This window comes from Eumetopias jubatus, unplaced genomic scaffold (assembly GCF_037043125.1).
Source record: "Eumetopias jubatus isolate StellerSeaLion01/CBP00866 unplaced genomic scaffold, mEumJub1_p1.0 scaffold_4, whole genome shotgun sequence".
Classification (NCBI taxonomy): Eukaryota; Metazoa; Chordata; class Mammalia; order Carnivora; family Otariidae; genus Eumetopias; species Eumetopias jubatus.
The window spans coordinates 75,341,120-75,360,438 of NW_028274810.1; the positions used below are offsets into that span (position 1 = coordinate 75,341,120).

The 19,319-nt window shown below is 47.8% G+C and overlaps 1 protein-coding gene across 3 annotated transcripts in view; it reads right to left on the reverse strand.

The window, feature by feature from the left end:
- The window catches only part of CTPS1 (CTP synthase 1), a 31,241-nt gene that overhangs the window by 3,211 nt on the left and 8,711 nt on the right, over positions 1–19,319 (reverse strand). For 2 of the 3 annotated variants that reach the window (XM_028123423.1, XM_028123422.1), the window contains exons 5-16: positions 18,798–18,914; positions 16,343–16,426; positions 15,236–15,316; positions 11,447–11,598; positions 10,192–10,324; positions 7,344–7,432; positions 6,075–6,169; positions 4,829–4,891; positions 2,857–2,900; positions 1,511–1,607; positions 383–438; positions 185–281 (exon numbers count right to left, since the gene is read on the reverse strand). In XM_028123423.1, the coding sequence (XP_027979224.1) occupies positions 185–281; positions 383–438; positions 1,511–1,607; positions 2,857–2,900; positions 4,829–4,891; positions 6,075–6,169; positions 7,344–7,432; positions 10,192–10,324; positions 11,447–11,598; positions 15,236–15,316; positions 16,343–16,426; positions 18,798–18,914 (1,108 nt within the window). The remainder of the gene's footprint in view (positions 1–184; positions 282–382; positions 439–1,510; positions 1,608–2,856; positions 2,901–4,828; positions 4,892–6,074; positions 6,170–7,343; positions 7,433–10,191; positions 10,325–11,446; positions 11,599–15,235; positions 15,317–16,342; positions 16,427–18,797; positions 18,915–19,319) is intronic. The other variant, XM_028123424.1, reaches the window with a different exon arrangement.

Consider the following 19,319-nt stretch of genomic DNA (forward strand, 5'->3'; position numbering starts at 1 on the left):
CTGGAGAATGAGAACCAAGGCCAGAAGCACAGTGCTGCCCACGGGAGGATGGGCTCCCCGGGGCCCCGGGCGCCTGTTCCCCAAGAGCACCCCCAGCAAGCGCGGGGCTGCCTCCTCTGGCCGTCAGGTCAGCGCTCCCAGGCCCCAGCGCCCAGGCCTGCTAAGATGGCCACCCCACACTCACCCTCCAGCTCCACGATCTCCATCCTCTCTCCCCCAACGTCCTGGCCGACGAACTTCAGGCCCTGCTCTTCCAGACACTTCTTCAGGACTGGATTCACCTGCAGGCACACAAAGAGTTAAGTTGGCTGACCTCTCAGCTTGCTGCGTTTCCAGAGTCGCCAGGAGAAAAGCTGAAAGGTCACTAAGCTCAACTCCTCACCTCAAATCTGTGGCGGTGCCTCTCTTCCAGGTAATCTGGATCTCCGTAGAGTTTCCCTGGCAAAAGAAAGCAGGCTGATGCAAAGAATTCTGATTCACGGAAGAATCTACTCGACCATATCCTGCTTCCAGTGTACTTTCCCGTGCCGACGCGGCCGGGCCTCTGAAGGCCAGCTCTGGGCTCTCCTGCCAACTAGGGCCACCTGCCCGCAGCAGTGCAGTGTAGACTCGTCCTCAGGCTCTGACTCTTCTGACCACGTCAGGAAAAAACTGTCACAGAAACAAACGTTTCCACACCGCCGCCCCCCCCCCCCCGCCGCAAGCGCATCATTACTGCGATTCAAAGCACTTTCCGCTGGGAACTGCCCTGGAAAACACACCAGGATGCATCGAACAGCTGAACCTAGAAAGACACTTCCAGAGCTGCGGAGGTGGCCCACGGGGGGAGCCGTGTGGGTAAGTCACGGTCCCCAGAGCGTCGTGGCACCAGCGCTGCACTCAGGGGCTGCCAGGGCGGTCCCCAAGTCCACAGAGCACAGAGCTGGGAGCACTGCACGGTCGCCTACTCAACTGACTCAAACGATGACAGACACAAGGGGCCCCTGCTAATATAAAGACAGAATTTTCCTAGTGAGCGAGAGGAGACCGACTGCAGTCATTGTCAAATATTTTCTTCCCCTGATTTTCCCTTAATCTTTAGCACCTATTACTTTTAGAATAAAAACGATTTAGGTTGGCCCGCACAAAACTGCCTTTCTGGGGACAGCAACTGCCACCACTGGCAGTTTAATTCAGTTCCCCCGAACAGCCTAGGGGAAGGACAGAGTGCGGGGGACTGCACCTCACTGCCTCCTTCCCGGGAGCCGCCCGCACCCGAGACCCCCAGGCCCCTGAGCGCACTGCCCATGGGCTAAGAGCCACACTGCTTCTTCGGCTATTACAGCACATCCTAAAAGGACATGAGTAGGAAGGGGAAAAAAACTCAAAAGCAAGAGCAAAACCAAAAAAGCCAGCCTGGCTCTTCGGAGCCCCAGCAGCAGCCCAAGACGTGTGTCTCGGACCTGCAGGAGGCGGAGGTGGAGGCGGGGGGGGGGGGGGGGGGGGCGCGCAGGGGGCAGGCAGCTCTTACTCATGACCGAGTTCTTGGTCTGGAACAGGGTTCTCCTCTTGCCCAGCCTCATGGTTCCGCCCATCTGCCCAGGATTGTGTTCTGGCATGTCTATGACCTGGAGGTGTTCAAAAAACAAATAAGCACTACCACACTCTGCTTCTGTTAGGAGACAGACTGCCTGCGCTGAGTGACAAGGGCCTGTGAGCAGCTCTAATCCCCCAGCCCTTGCTCAGAGGAGACGCTTGCCGCTGGGGAAAGGCCTTCCTCTCATAGTTTATAACCTGTGTTGGGTAGGGACTTAAGCCTTCAGCCTGTCGTCCTGAGCTGCCCCCACCCTTGGCCATTCCTGCCCCCAGCGCTTTGGATCATGAGGGCTGTTGGGCCTCAGCACGTTCTGGAGACTTAACCCAGCAGCACAGATGCGAGACTGGATAGGTTATAACACATGTCTCCTCCACTGGACTGATGAGCTGCTCAGAGGAAAGGGACGCTTCTCAGCCGTGTCTCAGCCAGAGCTCGGTGAACGTGTGGGCAGCACAGAGTCTGAGGCCCCCGAGCCACGACAGCCCAGCACACAGCTCAGTCCCAGGCTCCTCTGAGCACCTCCTGGCCTCGAGGACCATCTCTGGGCCCTACCTTCCCACCACCGTGAGGCTGCACCCTTCAAACCCTTCGCTCTTCTGAGCTCTTCGTCTGAGCAGAGTTCAGTTTCAAGTCAACAAGCATATACTGATGCTGTTTAAATGCCCTGAGATCAAGAGCTTTGTCCACCTCGTTTATCACAGCATCTTTGGTATCAAGAACAGACCTGTCACCCCCGGGTGGGAGATCTGAAGATGAATAAAGGCGCTGTCCCTCCCCAGGAGCCACATTCCTCTGACAGGAGACATCACATGAGGGATGCAGGCCTCCACAAGCTTTAGTCACCATTAAACGTGTTCGTTCAACAACCATGTTCCACGGGTCTTGAATAACATGCCCGTCTCCCCAGGTTGTCAGGGACGAAATGAACGAGGACCTGTAAAGTGGTGAGGACAGCGCCTGGCGCACAGTAGGGGCCCACGTGTTTCCTGCCAGCAGCGTTATGCACTCCTGGGGATCAGGGGGAGCAGGGATGGAGAATTATGCTAACCAGGAACCACCCTGGTTGGCTGGGGTGATACCTGTCTTAAACATTTTCTGTTGCAAACTGGGAAGAGAAGTGAGAAATTACACTATGAAAAATAAAAGTTCTTCCCATCTGGTCTGAGGGTTCCATGGACGGACCCAGTGGTCTCCTTCCTGTGTCTGAGCGCTGAGCGCTCTCATGAATGCCCCCTCCGTGCCCTTTCTAAGTCCTCATGAGGTTCAAACACTGGACTCACCACAGGATGATTGGTCTTAGGGTCAAACTCTGTAGAATTGGCATCTGAAAAATCGAAGTACTTATGTTATGAAAATAGTTACAAACAACAGTGATTATTTTCGAGCATCATTCCTAAGCTCTAAACTACAACTTCCCTCCCCAATTCAAAGTGACCGTTCAGTGATTCCAACAAAAACCAGGGGTAACCTTAAGATACGAAGTACTCAATGCACACACACGGGTGAATGTTTTCCATCTGTGAGCTCTCTGGAAGACAAGCCGCACAAAATGGGGAAATTGAAACCAGTGGCACAACCTCATCATCTTTATTTAAATACTGCCTCCTTATGACAGTTCGTACGCTGTTGTCTCAGTTCCCCCCTGCTTGTCTCAGAGTGTCTCTCTCCAGGATGGACAACACATTTCTCTCCTCCTTGGCATCTTCCGTGTCGCCCTGCCCAACTGCCTCGCGCAGCAGCTCAATCAGGAATTCACTGATCTTCCTTCCTGTCCCTTACTGAATTTATGGTCTAGCCATAAGCAAAACCACTAAAAACTAAAAGGAAAAGAATGCAGTCCCTGGTACAGCCTGGCTCCCTGTGTGTGACAGGCCCGGTATCCTTCCCCCCTGGGCCTTACGAGGCCCAGGTCCCAGCTGAAGGTAAGTTCGTCACCAGGTCCCCCAACCACCTGGGGACCCGAGTGGGCAACAGGTTGTAGCTGGGAGAGGGTCCAGGGTGCCCACAGGGCCAGCTCTAGGGCGGCGGGCAGCTAGGACAGCACCTGCCAGGGGCTCAGGAGCCAGAACTAAAGGGCATGCAGCCTGGAGAATGGCCACCATGCCCTCGGGGTGAGTGGGAGGCGGCCTCTCAGAAACATCTACGAGGAGCCCAACCCTAACAGTAAGCTGGCCGCGGGAGAGCCACTCGTCCCTCGTGGAGCCAGACTGCTTTCACATTCCTCAGGATGCTTGGTTTCTTTATCTTACAACTTCTAAGGTCTTTCTGAAATCCTCGTGTTTGTCAGCTGGGCTACAGAGACGAGAGGGGCTGTGTGGGCTCTTCCATCGGTGGTCCCAATGAGCCTTGCCCCCGCAGTCGCACTGTGTGGTCCCCTCTCCCACCAGCTGCGCTGGGCCTTGGGACATGAGCAAGCTTGCTAAGTGCCTGCACACCGGGCCTGTCATTTTGGAAGCCAGTAGGTCGCCTCGCTGTGAGATGTCTCGGCTGAATGAGTGCAGGATGAGCCTTGCTCCATGGAGAGAACCATCTCAAGGTCCCTGCTGAGCAGAGCTGAATGCACAGCAGGATGATCAGATGCACCACAGGGAGGAGAAAACCAGCCAGCCAAGTCCACTCACCCCACGGCACTCTGAGACATGTTAAAACGTTGATGGAAGCCACAGAGTTTTTGGGTGGCCTGGACAGTTAGCGAGGCACAGAGAATTTCCTACTTGCCAGGCACCGTGCTGGGACTATTTACATGCATTATTTCATTCACTTCTTACAACCATGAGAAGCAGGTACCACTATCACCCCATTTTAAAGAAGACACAGAAGCCCAGAAAGGCTAAGTAACTTATCTAAAACCACCCCCAATAAGGGAGAGTCAGAAGTTGAGCCCAGGTCTGACCAGCTCCGGGGCCCAAGTTCATAACTGCACAGCCTCACGCAGGCCAGAGTCTCCTCGCTCAGCCAGCTCAGGGATGGTGGCTACGTTGATGGGCAGGCGGGCAGCTCCGGAGCTGGAAATGCAGGGGCAAAGAGCCAGGCTGCCTGCTCGGCTGTGACCCCTCCTTCCTGCGGTCTACACGGAGGAGTGGAACTTTCCCTCCGTACACACGGCACTTCCCCTCTACTGTACCCCACAAGGTACCGTGAAGCCAGGCCTGGCCTTCTCCAGGGCCCCCAGTCACCCAGTGGGCGCCAGGCTTCATGCCCTCCAGGGAACACTTCAGCAAGGATTTAACAAGGTTTTTAATGAACACTTACCCTGCCATCCCAGCACATTTCTTGAAAATTCAACCACCGCCAACTGCATCCCTAAGCACACACCTTGCAGGCGGAAGAGAAAACACAAATGAAGCTCCATGGAAAAGGCAGCTCCTGCATTTCCCACCAGCCTGTGCTGGACTCCACGTACCGTTTGCTCACAGAATGACCACCACAAACTCTCATACTTTCCTGCTACCCACAAGCACCCCTGCTGTGTTTTATCTGTTATCAGCTTTCAAAAACTAGGTCTAATGTATCATATGACCTCACTGATATGAGGAATTCTTAATCTCAGGAAACAAACTGAGGGTTGCTGGGGTGGTGGGGGGTGGGAAGGATGGGGTGGCTGGGTGATAGACATTGGGGAGGGTATGTGCTATGGTGAGCGCTGTGAATTGTATAAGACTGATGAATCACAGACCTGTACCCCTGAAACAAGTAATACATTATATGTTAAAAAAAAGAAGAAGACAGTAGATAGGGAAAAATGAAGGGGGCAAATTGGAGGGGGAGACAAACCATGAGAGACGATGGACTCTGAGAAACAAACTGAGGGTTCTCAAGGGGAGGGGGTGGGAGGATGGGTTAGCCTGGTGATGGGTATTAAGGAGGGCATGTACTGCACGGAGCACTGGGTGTTATACGCAAACAATGAATCATGGAACACTACATCAAAAACTAATGATGTAATGTATGGTGATTAACATAATAAAATTTTTAAAATTTTCTATTAAAAAAAAACTGGGTCTAAGCTTTCAAAAACTTCTCATGTGAAGATCCCAGGTTTTATAAGCTATTCAATTTTAGAAATACACAATATTCCATTCATACTTAACAATTCAAGTTTTCCTATTCTCTCTCATTAAGTTCCCATTTACAACTGATCAATCAGTTGAAAACTGCTAAACTTTGCAGCACCGGGAAGCATCCAAAATCACTTTGCCTGATTCCAAGTGAGGATGTGAAACTCAGCATCACGTGTCCTGCCAAACAGCTGGATCCCGCAAATGGACAAGATTTCCTGATTGCTATTTCATCCTCCCCCAATTCCACATCTACACATGGGTGTACAAGCCTTAAACTTTTCACGCTAAGAGAGTCTGAATTTCTCCCAAACAGGACCAAAACGGCTTCTGCTTGAGTTGCTATCTAGAAAGACGGCATCCGTGCTTGGTTCCGGTAACCTCCGTTTTACTCACAGGCTCCCGTGTGGCACCTTTTCTTGATCTTTCCTACTCCTTACCCAAAAAAGGCTTCTTCTGTTTCCGAGCCCAGGCGATGGCTTGGATTTTTCCTTCTGTGCCCCGAACACCAAATCCCCCTGGAACCAGCACTCCGCTGTACAAGAGAGCACAGCACATGGCGATTGGCTCTTACCACCAGCCCAAGGAGCCACATGCCCAAGACAACGGTGCTACAAAGTTGCTCCGTGCATTTTCCTACCGGGGTTATGAGGTGATTTCGAGACAGCCAGTGAGCTGAACGCAAACACTGTGAGCTTAGAAAATGTGCACTAAGTGCTTACCAGTTAAAAAAAAGATGGCACACATGGATTCTTTCATAATTGTCAATATATGTTAATACATATGCAACTGCTTACTTCTTGGCTTAAAGCGCTCCCTTGTGTGGGAAGGGAGCACTTTCCCTATCAACTGAGAGTGTCTGCCAAGCAGGGGCCTCAGTCATAGTTGTAGGGCTCTAGAACATGCCACTGTTCCAGAGAGCTAGAGTTTCCTGCTGATTGTTTACTAGTATAAACAACAGCTGTCAAAAACAAACTAAGAGACTCTGCTGATGGGTCCTCATCAAATGTTCCAGATGAAAATCTTTAAATAAGCCTCATCAGGAGACACAAGACAGCAAACGTCCATAAAATCAGAACACGTTTCCTTCAGATTCAACTATACTGATAAGCTGTATTTTTGTAAGGCTTAAATCATACAGATTTGTAGGGCACCTGGGTGGCTCAGTTGGTTAAGCGTCTGCCTTTAGCTCAGGTCATGATCGCAGGATGCTGGGATCGAGCCCTGCACTGGGCTCCTTGCTCAGTGGGGAGCTTGCTTCTCCCTCTCCCTCTGCTGCTCCCCCCTGCTCATGCTCTCTCTCTCTCACTCTCCCACTTGCTCTCAAATAAATAAAATCTTTGAAAAAAAAAAAATCACACAGATTGTAGCCTTTTCAATAATTAAAAGATCTTTAGGGGCGCCTGGGTGGCTCAGTCGTTAGGCGTCTGCCTTCAGCTCAGGTCATGATCCCAGGGTCCTGGGATCGAGCCCCACATCGGGCTCCCTGCTACACGGGAAGCCTGCTTCTCCCTCTCGCACTCCCCCTGCTTGTGTTCTCTCTCTCGCTGTCAAATAAATGAATAACATCTTAAAAAAAAAAAATTAAAAGATCTTTAAAAAGCAGATTACTTACTACTAGCACATGAAAGCACAGGGCTCTGCTCATTAAAGCCCCTCCCTCCCTACCCCAAGACCCCTGGAAACCAAAGGCAGAGTGTACTACTCACTGAGCACTACAGAGCTTCTGCCAGGCTTCGTGATAGCGCACGGGCTCCTCCTGCAACATGCTCGGCTCCAAGTCGGTAGAATCTATGTACTGGGGATCATTTGGGCAGGGAAGAAAAGAAGCAGGCCATGACTCCAGCGCTGCATTTTCCCAATTACCAAATGATACTGTCAATGCCCTGTCTCTCTTCACTTTAAAATAAAGTTTTAGGGGCGCCTGGGTGGCTCAGCCAGTTAAGCATCTGCCTTCAGCTCAGGTCATGATCCCGGGGTCCTGGGAAACGAGCCCCGCATCGGGCTCCCAGCTCAGCGGGGAGCCTGCTTCTCCCTCTGCCTCTGCCCCTCCTCCCCATGCTCATGCTTGTGCTCTCTCTCTCAAATGAATAAAATCTTTAGAAAAATAGAAAAATAAAAAATAAAGTTTCAAAATTACAATCTTCATATATTTAAACTTAATAATTTTTAAATAAACTTTAAATTCTTTCTTATATTTTAAAATACAAATGTTGCCTTCAAAAATCATTTGCCTCCCCAGTCCGGCTCTCCACTGGCTCTACCCTCAGCCTGCTAGAGTGAGTCTAAAGTGCTCTCTCTGGGGGCGCCTGGGGGGTTCAGTCGTTAAGCATCTGCCTTCCGCTCAGGTCGTGACCCCGGGGTCCTGGGATCGAGCCCCGCATCCGGACTCCCTGCTCAGCGGGGAGCCTGCTTCCCCCTCTCCTTCTGCCCCTCCCCCTGCTTGTGCTCGTGCTGACAAATAAATAAATGAAATCTTGAAAAATAAAGGTGAAAAAAATAAATAAATAAATAAAATAAAGCGTTCTCTCTGTTCAGAATGCATTTTTCCCCAGCCCACCACCTAGACTGCTTTCCATCTTCCACCTTTACTGAAGTATAACTTACAGACGATAAAATCCAAGCATTTTAAGTGTACACTCTGATGAATTTTGTCAAACATACACACAAAGGTGTCACGACCACCTCAATCAAAGATAAAGAAAATGACTGTCACCCCAGAAAGTTCCCTCTGCCCTCCCCCTGCAAACAACCTCCTCTCCGCCTCCTGCCCCAGACACCCCTGGCTCTGCTTTCTATCACCACAGACGCTTCTTTTAGAACTTAATAGAAAATAAAAACACACACCACGCAGCCTTCTGTGTCTGTGGGGGCTGTGTCTTTTTTGGCTCAGTATGTTTCTGGGATTCATCCCTGTTGCTGTGTGTGTCACGAGTTTATTCCTTTTTATCCCTGAGCTGTTTCCCACTGTGGAAATACACCACAACGTACATACCAACTCACGCTGGACATTTGGATTGGTTCCAGATTCCGGCTATGAAAATAACAGTCCTCTTGTATAAAAAATACTTTTTGTGGACATGTGTTTTCAGAGTAGATATCAGGGACTGGAAGTGCTGGGTCCCAGAGTAAGCGCACGTTTCCCTTTGTAGGAAAGCGCCAGGCTGTGTTCTCAGCGGTCCTGCCATTTCACCGGCCCACCAGCAAGGCACGGAGCTCCCCGTCCTCACCAGCACGCTCGGCCTCTCTCTGCTCCTCTCCGCGGGTGTCAGTGTCTCACAGTGATTTAATGTGCATATATTTCCCTGACAACCGAAGGCACTGCCCTTGACTGCCTTTTCACATACATCAGGTGCAGCTTTCATGGAAGTGTCCACTCAGACCTTCTGCCCCCTTCTTACGTCATTCATCTTTTTCTTACTCCTTCCTGCCCAATACCCTGCAATGACCTCCCCGAACCTCAGGGAAGACCCAGCTGTGGGCCAGGCAACAGGGTTCATGACCTCACAGACCTGTCTCCAGACATCCCCCAGTTCACTTTTCCACCCACTGAGTAACAACTATTCCCCATCTCCAAGCCCTTGGATACACTCTACCTTCTGTCTGAATGCCCTTCCCTTCTGCCTCCTCCATCTTCCCAAAGTCTCCCAGAGTCCCTCTTGGAGGACGTCTGCCCTCCTCACACATCTACCCAGACAGGTTCCCCCCCTTTCCTGTGTGCTCCCTTCACACCTTCGAGACCTCACGGACTCATTCACCTCTCGGCCCCCACCATCTACCATGAGATGCACAAACTATGTCCAAGTGCATACGACAGATGAATGAGCCAAAGAATGAGCAAAAGTAAGTCAGGGAAGCGTAATAAGATCCCGTAATTCTTAAAACGTATACAGTAGGTCATTCTACAGGAACCTGTTCCTCAGTACAAAGCAAACTAAATTACAACGCTGAGAAACACCTGGAGGAGGAGGCGGCCAACCCCAACGCCAGTGGTGAGGCCAGCCAGAATCTGAGCCCTGAACCTCAAGACTCCAGCGCCTGAAGAAGACAAGCAGGAGCCAAGCCCTGATGGTCTGTCAGCTCGGCTTCTGCCCCTCACATCACGGAGCAGAACACAAGCAGGACTACTCACAGGTGCCGGCCATGTTCCAGGCACCGGCCAGGCAACCAGACGCATGTTTCAGAGAAACCTCCCCGCTCTCGGAGGTGGGTATTAGCACTTGTACTTCACAGACCCAGTAAGTGGAACAGCAATGTGCCTCTGGTCCACCAGGGCTCCCCGTTCCCCTGGCGCAATTTTACGTGGTCACCTGATACACAGATTCAACCATTCGCTCTTTTGCAACTACTACCCTGACCATCTCTCCCCTTCACTGTTTCCTGAAAATGTTCTGCTATTCTCTCTCAAAGCCAGGAAGCCAACCATGAATCCTTTCTATTCCTAAAAAGAAATGCTGAGTTCCAAGAATATAAAGCAGATATGCCTATAGCATCTATGAAGAATCCAGAAACCCTCCCTGTCCACGCCTCAGCTATACGCGTGCCGCCCCTCCTTACCTTGATTTCTAACTTGTGGTTGATGGCCAGTGCAGAATGTTCCAGAGCTTTAATGACAGAGGCATACGAGTCTGAAAACTTGGTGTATTTGCCCACAAGGGCTATAGAGCAGGTCTCCAGCAAGCGATCATATCTATCAAACAAAGGCCAAGAAACACCAAAGTATTTAGAATACAATGTATAGACCACCACGAGATCAAAATTGCTTTCCAAAAAGAAGAAAAACATCTCTGGGAAGCATATAATGGGAACAGGTATAATCTGAGTCCTACATACAGAACAGAAAAGAAGAAGCAACTTTCAAATCCACGTGGCAGGCTTTGTAAAGAAAGTAGGATTTAAGAACCGGGCGTGAAGAAACGTGAAGCATGAAGCATGAAGAAAGCTTCCAAATCTCACACAAAGTTTTTCTTAAAAATTAAAATCCCCAAAGAGCAAAAAAAATTAACAGACAATTCATAGGAGTTAATGTGATGAAGGGAATAGTCAAATAAATCTTAGGACATTAACACAATAGTCTATAGTCACCAAAAATCTTCAGCATAAAGTGTAATTAATAACAGAGCAAAAATGTTTGTAATATTGTATGAAAACAAGATCCCAGAGCCGTGTGCCATTTTTGTGGCTGCCTATAGATATACATGAAAATGCACAAAGCCTGAAAGGGAGAATGTCCAAAGGAAAACGCCTATCACAGAGCAAGGCAGGAGCGCCCCGGCCCCGGCCCCGTCCAGCTATGGTGGCGGGCAGCCCGCGCTCTGAGGCTGCGCCCACACCTCTGAAGCGATGCAGAGCATCGCTGAACTTTCAGAGGAATGGGGACGGTTCTCAAAGCAAGGAGCTTTGGCAGCAGCAGTAACACAAAACTGGACACCCCTGTGCATCCTCTTCTGGTGGGCGGTGAGCGGCACATTCCCAAACCCGGCTCAGCTATCTGGAGGGGACCCAGGTGTGCCAGCCACGGTCAGCCAGTGGGGCAGGCCTCAGATACAAGAGCTCGCCTGCGGCCACTGGACACCTATTCACACGGATTTCCTAGTCGAGGGGACTCAAGGCCACAGGTGTGTGATCTGAGCTCAGCTCTGCCAGGACTTCCTCATCCCTGGTACAGCGACCTGAGGGCTGAGAGCCTGTCTCTGCCTCTCTTACCACTGAGTCCTTTGCTAGCAGGAGCTGACAGCACAAGCAAATTCCCGGAGACCCTCCAGAAAAGAGAAATAAGGTCCGAACTCCAGCTCCTTATCACAAGGCAAACCTGTCTGCCATCTCTTTCCACTTCATCAGCATTTTTCGTGGCTGCCTCTCGATCGGAAGGTCAAGTCTCCGGAGAAAATAGTCCACGACTCCCTGCTCCTCTAATAACAAGGGGACTCGGTAGATGGATGAGACATCATGGACACAGATCACCTGCGTAAAAACGGGTAAAAACAAACAAAAATGAACTGGGCTGGCAGCCTCCTACTGGCTATATCACCTTCAGAAAATAACTTCTAAATCTGAAAATGGCAAGGGCAATTTTCTAGAAAAACAAACATTACCAAAACTGACTCAAGTACAGAATAAAAAATTAGACGCTAATCTCTTATGAACATGACTGCAAAAATCCTTTAAAAAAAAAATAAATCAGGGGCGCCTAGGTGGCTGAGTCGGTTAAGCATCGACTCTTGATTTCAGCTCAGGTCATGATCTCAGGGTCGCAGGATTGATCCCCATGTCGGGTTCTGCACTCGCACTCAGCAGAGAGATTCTCTCCCTCTGCCCCTCTCCCGCCCACCCTCACTCTCCAAAATAAAATCTTAAAAAAAAAAAAAAAAAAAAAAAATCACAAACCAAACCATAAATGTAGTTTAAGAAAAAGAAAAAATTCATGTCCAAGTAGGATTTGTCCCAAGAACAGTGACTGTCAAACTTGGCTGTACATTGGACTCGCTTGGGTGAGCTTTTAAAAATTCACAAGCCCATAGTGCACCCCACGCCACATAAACTAGAACCTCGGGGTGGGCAGGGGAGGCAGGCATAAGTAGTTTTTCAGGCTGAATCTGAAAACCGCTGCATTAGGATATTTAACAGTGGAATTCACTACATGAACAGATTAAAAAAGGAAAAAAAAGTCGCCTCAGTGGATGAAGAGCTAATAAAAATTCAAAACCAATCCATAGTAAAAATTCTTGGTGAATTAGGACTATCAGGGAAAATGTGAAAAACATAAAGAAAAAAAAAAGCCCACAGCAAACATCATTTGGTTCTCAATATTTAATATTAATGCTTAATCTTTATAAAGTCTGAGACAAGGCAAAACTGGCCACTATCACTACATCTATTCGGTAATGTACTAGAGATGTTACCCATTATGATTAAATAAGAAACATACACGCGCGCACACACACACACACACACACACACACATATATATACATACGAACTGGAAAATAAGAAACGACTGCCAAGAACTGCATAGAGTTTTATTCCTTATCCACAAAAACCCTTAGAATTTACATGTAAACAAACAGAACTAGCAGAATTTCAGCAAGGCTGCTAGGCTTGAGATCAATGAGCAGAAGTCAGCAGGGTTCCTATACATGGGTTATATCTAATTAGAAAATGTAATTTCTTTTTTAAGTAGGCTCCATGCCCAGCGTGGAGCCCAACATGGGGCTTGAACTCATGACCCTGAGAACAAGACCTGAGCTGAGATCGAGTCAGACGCTCAACTTTTCCTAGGGGCTCCTAGGAAATGTCATTTTTAAAAATATGCCATTCATATAGTTGCAAAAATTATGAATAACTATAAATAATCCTAGAAAAAAAACTTTACAAAGATAAAGAAACCTTAAAAAAGCACCTTTAATAAAAAAAAAAAATTACAGATTACTATTGAAGGACAGTCCTTCCAACGAAAGCAGTTGGAGCAACTGGCTATCCACAGGCAGAAAGACGAATTTCAACTTTTATTAGAAAGTTGCTATCCATAAAAGTTAACTCACAATGGATCCCAGGCCTAAATATAAGACCTAAAATTATAAACCTTTTAGAAGAAAACACCAAATCTTTTTGTTAAATGGGAGTTCTTGGACAGGGTACCAAAAGCACAACCTATGAAGAGAAAAATGGATAAACTGGAGTTCATCAGAATGTAAAAGCTTTTGTGCTCCAAGAGATAGCATTAAAAAGGTAAGACAAGCCATGGACTTGGAGAAAAATGTGCAAATCATATATCTGACAAAAGACTATTATTCAGAATATACAGAATTTTCCTATAACTCAGTAAGATAAGCAACTCAAAAAATAGGCGAAAGATTTGCAATTCAAACTTAAATCTAGAAACACCTGTCGCATTTTTAATAGCATTTTTTTATAACCTATCCTATCACAGAATTGAATTACCTTCACTTACTAGGATAGAAATACCTGAAATAAATGAAATGCCTAAGAAGGTTGTTCCTAACAATGAAATTATTCTGATGCTCTACATACAGATAGCTCCCGACTTACAATGTCTGCTTTAGGATGGTGTGACAACACCACACATTTGGTAGAAAGGGTACTCTGCATTTTGAATTTTGGTCTTTTCCCAGGCTAGCAATAGGCCGTTCACTCTCTCATGATGTGGGGCCGCAGCAGCAAGCCGAAGCCTCCAGTCAGCCCCACCATCACCAGGGTAAACAACCAATATGCTTTGTTCTGTACCCATACAACCACTCTGTTTTCCACTTCCAGTACAGTGTTCGATAAATGACACAAGACAGTCAATACTTTATTGTAAAACAGGCTTTGTGTTAGACGATCCTGCCTCCTGTAGGCTAATGTAAGTCTTCTGAGCACATTTAAAGTAGGCTAGGTGTGTTCGTGCATTTTCGACTCAGGATATTTTCAGCTCACAACAGGTTTCCTGGGACTTAGCCCATCGTTAAGTCAAAGATCTGTATTTGGCAGGAAGCAGAATTCCTAAGAGAGCTCCCAGCTTGGGAAGCACACTAGGAACACTGATCTCAGGCCCCGGGCCACGCTCACACCCAGACACTTGAGTGCTCGCAGAGATGGGGGGTCAGAGGCTGTCCTGCTCTCTTCACTTCAGTGCCAGTGACTTTAACGACCCTCGCTTCCATATCCCCTGTAGTCTCATAAATGAACTGCTCTTATGTCAACACTGCTCCTTCCTTCTCTCCTCCTTAGGCCAGTCGGGCTCTCCTGCTTCATCTCCTGATCCTCAGTAACCCAGCAGCAAAGCAAACCATTCACAGCCTAATCACAAATTCCTGGACCTCAACTTCCCTGCTCCTCTCCTTCAGCCAACCTGACTGACCCGCAGTCATACACCAGGCCTTCCCGACCGTGCCCCACACTGGACATAGAACAGGTCCCAAATTTTTGAATTCCCTATTTAATAGGTACCCTCCATGAGGACATGTGACGGAAAAGACTAAAATAGGTTTAGAGCCAATGCCACCTTAGACACTAGGCACCAGGAATATAAAGCTGAATGAAGTGGTCCCTGCCTTCAAGAAGCTAAGTCTACGAGTAGAGACAAACACGGACGGGGATACACATACACACACACACACACACACACACACACACACACACCACACACCAACACACACACACACCAACACACTCTCTCTCTCTCTCTCTCTGAGGGGCAGTGTAACAGGCCCACCACCAGCACCTGTGAGACACACAGGTTGCCCAAGAAGGATGAACCTTGAGGTCTGAGGGGGAGGCAGTCTGACAGGTAAAGCTTCTAGGACAACACTGTGTCCCGACTGAGGCCTGGAGGATGAAAATGATTAGGAGACAGCCAGCCCAACAGGGAGGGGACACCATGCAGTGTGGCTGGAGCGAAGGGCACAAGGAGTGGGAGAGAAGAGACCGGAGAGGTCAAGTATGTCCAGAAAACCACAGACCAACAGCATCAGTTCCAGGGAACAGCCTACTGTCTCGAACTGTGAAGTAAGCAGCAAGCTTCGTGAAGCCAAGTGGCTAAGAGACCTCAGGATAACCAGAAGCAAACCACGACTGACGAGAAGATGGAATTTCGACTTACTTGTTCAGGTTCGACGTGGCAGAACATCGAGATTTTCTCTTTCACTGACGTGTCGAGAGGATTTGAGCACCTGCACACAACCTGGCAGTAAACAAAGGAAGACATTCAGACAGAAGAAAGGGATTATGGAGCTGGGGTTTTTTCCTGACTGAAATGAAAATAGACATCACCCCATGAAGCCGGATGAAAATGTTAACTCCAGCACAATGCAGGCCAACTATGAAAACAGGACCTGTTTTCAAAACTGAAATTCCTAAAATCCCACGCTGGAGAAACGTAAGAGGGTGGCGGTGCAGATGAACACGCAGATCACGAACTACAGGAACCAACTGGGGTTTTCCTCAGGTAAAGGCTTGGGTAGGAGGGAAGGGACAGGGAATGATGGACGCAGAGGGGAGACAAGGCATGACCTCATGCATGCCCGTGAGGCTCAAAGCACTAACCATTTCCCCAGCATCATCGAAAAGCATGCCAACAAAACAAAGGTCTTATCTGCCGGGGAGCAGACATACATACATACATACATACATACATTCATTCATTCATTCATTCATTCCCTTCCTTCCTTCCCTCCTTCCTCTGTTTTATCTTTTTTTTTTTTTTTTTTTTTTAACTGAAGTATAGTTGACACACGATGTTACATGGGTTTCAGGAGCAAAACCCAGCGATCGGACTCTATACCCTATGCCATGCTCACTAACCGGAAGTCTGCGGCTCCCATTCCTCCCTCCCCCCACCCCCTCCCCTCTGCCAACCACCAGTCTGTTCTCTGTCTTTATCGGTCTGTTTCTGGTTTTTGTTTGTTTTGTTTTTTCGATTCCATATAAGTGAAGTCACATGGTACACAGATTTAATTAGGCATACAAGATCACGCTGAGGGGCACCTGGGTGGCTCAGTTGGTTAAGCGACTGCCTTTGGCTCAGGTCATGATCCTGGAGTCCCAGGATCGAGTCCCACATCGGGCTCCCCGCTCAGCTGGGAGTCTGCTTCTCCCTCTGACCCTCTTCCCTCTCGTGCTATCTCTCATTCTCTCTCAAATAAATAAATAAAATCTTTAAAAAAAAAAAAAAAGATCACGCTGAAACCAGGGAATCATAAAATCTTACCAGATCCGGAGAAAGCCCAAGCCCTCTGAGCTCCCGAACGCTATTCTGGGTGGGTTTGGTCTTCTGCTCCCCTGTTGAACTTGGCTATTTTACAAAAGGGGAAAAAAAGTTCCTTTCTCTAGGATAAAGAATTTTCAGCGTGAATTTTCTCTGAACCCCTTTTATTGATCAGTGTCTAATTGTTTGCATTTTTGTCAAAGGCACGTGTACATGTATTTTAGAGTCAGACAGTTCCACAAGGCCCGTCCGAACGACAGTGGTACTGGCGCCCACTGAGCCCCTCCCCTTCCCCAAACCCCAGGGGAGCCACTCTCCCACTCTTAAATGATCCTTCTGGTATGTTTCATGCTACTTCTTGACATGTAGTTTGAGACATTTCCTATTGATTCCCCTGTTAGATAGAGGAGGAACCCTCTCTACTACATAAGCACCTGTCCTGTGCCTACAGCCCATCTCATGGTTATCTCTCCAGTGTTACGTGCGTTTGAGTATTTAAATCCTGCCCATCGTAAACCATGCACCATACTTTTCCTTTCTGTCCAAATTTGGTTTGTTTTTCTTGGTTGGTGTTTCTCTTCTGTTTTCTTGGCATGCTGAGTTTCGTAAGTACTAAATTATCTCTATTCTCTTCTCACACTTCCCAGATTTGCTGGGTACAGAATTCTAGGCTGGAAAGCATTTTTCCCTGAGCACTTGTAAGGAAATAGCTTCACTGTCTTCTAGCTTCTAGTATTGCTGCTTAGAAAGTGTAACGCCTTACTAATTCTTGGTTTTTCTCTTTACAGCCTTTTAGAATATCTGCCCCATGATTATGAAATTTCAGTGATGTGCCTTGCTGTGGGTCATTTCCCATTCAGTATATGCTGGGCATTCAGTGGGTCCTTTCAATCTAGAAACTAACATCCTGAAATCTCCTTGAATTATTTAGATCAAAGGATCAGAAAACTTTTCCTGTAGGCCAGGTAATGAGTACTTTAGGTTTTATGGGCCATACAGTCTGTCACAAGGACTCGAACTCTGCTGTTTGAATACAGAAGCCGCCATAGACAACACATAAACAGGTGGGCACGGCTGTATTTCCATACAACTTTATCTGCAAAAACGGGGTGGGCTGATCTGGCCTTGTGGGCACAGTATGCTGACCCTTGGTTCTGATGACTCGTCCCTCTCTGTTTCTCTAGTATTTTCTGGAAATTCTAGCCCAGTCCTCTCATTCTCTTACCCCTGCTCTCCCATTTCCTCTCTCTTGATCTTCTTGGGTACTTCCTAGGTTAGTTCCTCCACCTTCTTTCTCTCAAGTTTTTCATTCCTGCTATCCCATTTTTAATTTCCAAGAACTCTTTTCTGTTCTCTGAATGCCCCCTTCTTAGGGTATCCAAATTTTATTTCATGAATGCAGTTTATCTCCCCTTTGACTCTCTGAGGACATTAATGACAGGTTGTTCTGGTTTCTAAGTTTCCGGCTTCCTCTGGAGCCGAAATTTTCTGTGAGTTCCCCTTTGTCCTGCGGTTTTGATTTCTTGCGCATCTAGGTGCTTTCTCCAAATGTCTGGTGATCATTGGCCACCAGCTGACATTTAAAAGCTAACTGGAAGTTCTGAGTGAGTGGGCGGGAGGACCCTGGGGTCCTCACTATTTCACTGGGGAGCCTCTGAGGGCAGAGCGTTTTCTCCTGGGCTAGTCAGAGACCCCATCGTGAACTTCACGTGGACAGTCCAAGCCTGGCTGTGATGATTCTGGGAACTGAATGGCAGAAGAAAGCAGGGTGTCCCAACAGCATTAAAGTGCGCTTACCCCCATGGTTTTACTTCAGTATTACCCCTCTTAACTATTGCTAGTATCTGCACATCTAGAATCCCTCTCCAGAGAAAAAGCTTCAGTCTTCTGCCAAGGTGGGAAAGGTCCAAGTGTGCACATTAGAGAAGGAGATGCTGGGTTCTAGCTGCTTCTCAAATAGCAGTTATCATGAGCTGCCCCCCAGCCCCCCAGTGCACCCGGCGCTGCCCCTTCCTGAGCCTTTGGGGGTTGTGCAGGGCAAACAGGGCTACTTCTCAGCCGGCCCTGCTACAGGCTCACAACTCTGCTCTCCCATGTCCGCTACTTCACTTTCTACATGTTCCCATGTTTCGTTCCCACTGACTCCTTCATATTATCTATCTTTGTGTTTCTCTTTAAAAGAAAAAAAAATTCCCTTTACTCTAATTATAGCAGGGTTTCACCATGTAGTAGAGACAATGGACATTTTCAACCCACCATCTTCAGATGCAACTTCCCTGGCTAATCTTCTAAACGTTTTCCATCTGATCTTTTCAAAAAAGTATGATTACAAATCATTTTAAATTCACAAAGAAGATCTTTATTCCCTGCACCTCACGTATCTAAAACAGGTAAGGGATGAAAGCCATCGTCTTCTCTTTCTTCTCCATCCCCCCAAAGTAAAACTCGAGTGCCTTACCTGAGGAACGAGACTGACGTGAATATTACAAAAGTTCTCTCTCTTGACCTTGAACTGGAACTGACGGAAGGCTTCAATAAAGGGCATGCTTTCTATATCTCCCACCGTTCCACCGAGCTACAAGAACAAAGTTATTGTAGAGGTCAAGCACTAAAGGTTCCTCTCGTGCTTTAGTTTTCTAACAAATGCACCTCATCATCTCAGCCCGGTGATCAGAAACAGCAAAATGTGGACTCTCTGCGCCCGGCTAAATCACTTGGCAGTAACTGACATTTTCTTATGCTGAAAGGTTACTTTTCTGGACAGGCTCTCCATACCCCAAGGTTATAGATCTGGCCAAGAAAAAGATCAGGTGAAAGATACACTAGAAATTTTATTTATGCAAAGTAACGAAGAAAAGGAACCGAAATCTGATCTACTTAGTTAGCCGTAAATAACTTTTGTATGAAAAAGTATCCATTATAAACAAACTGCTGGAATTTCTGAGTCCCTATTTCTGTAGGAACACAGATCCAACAGCTA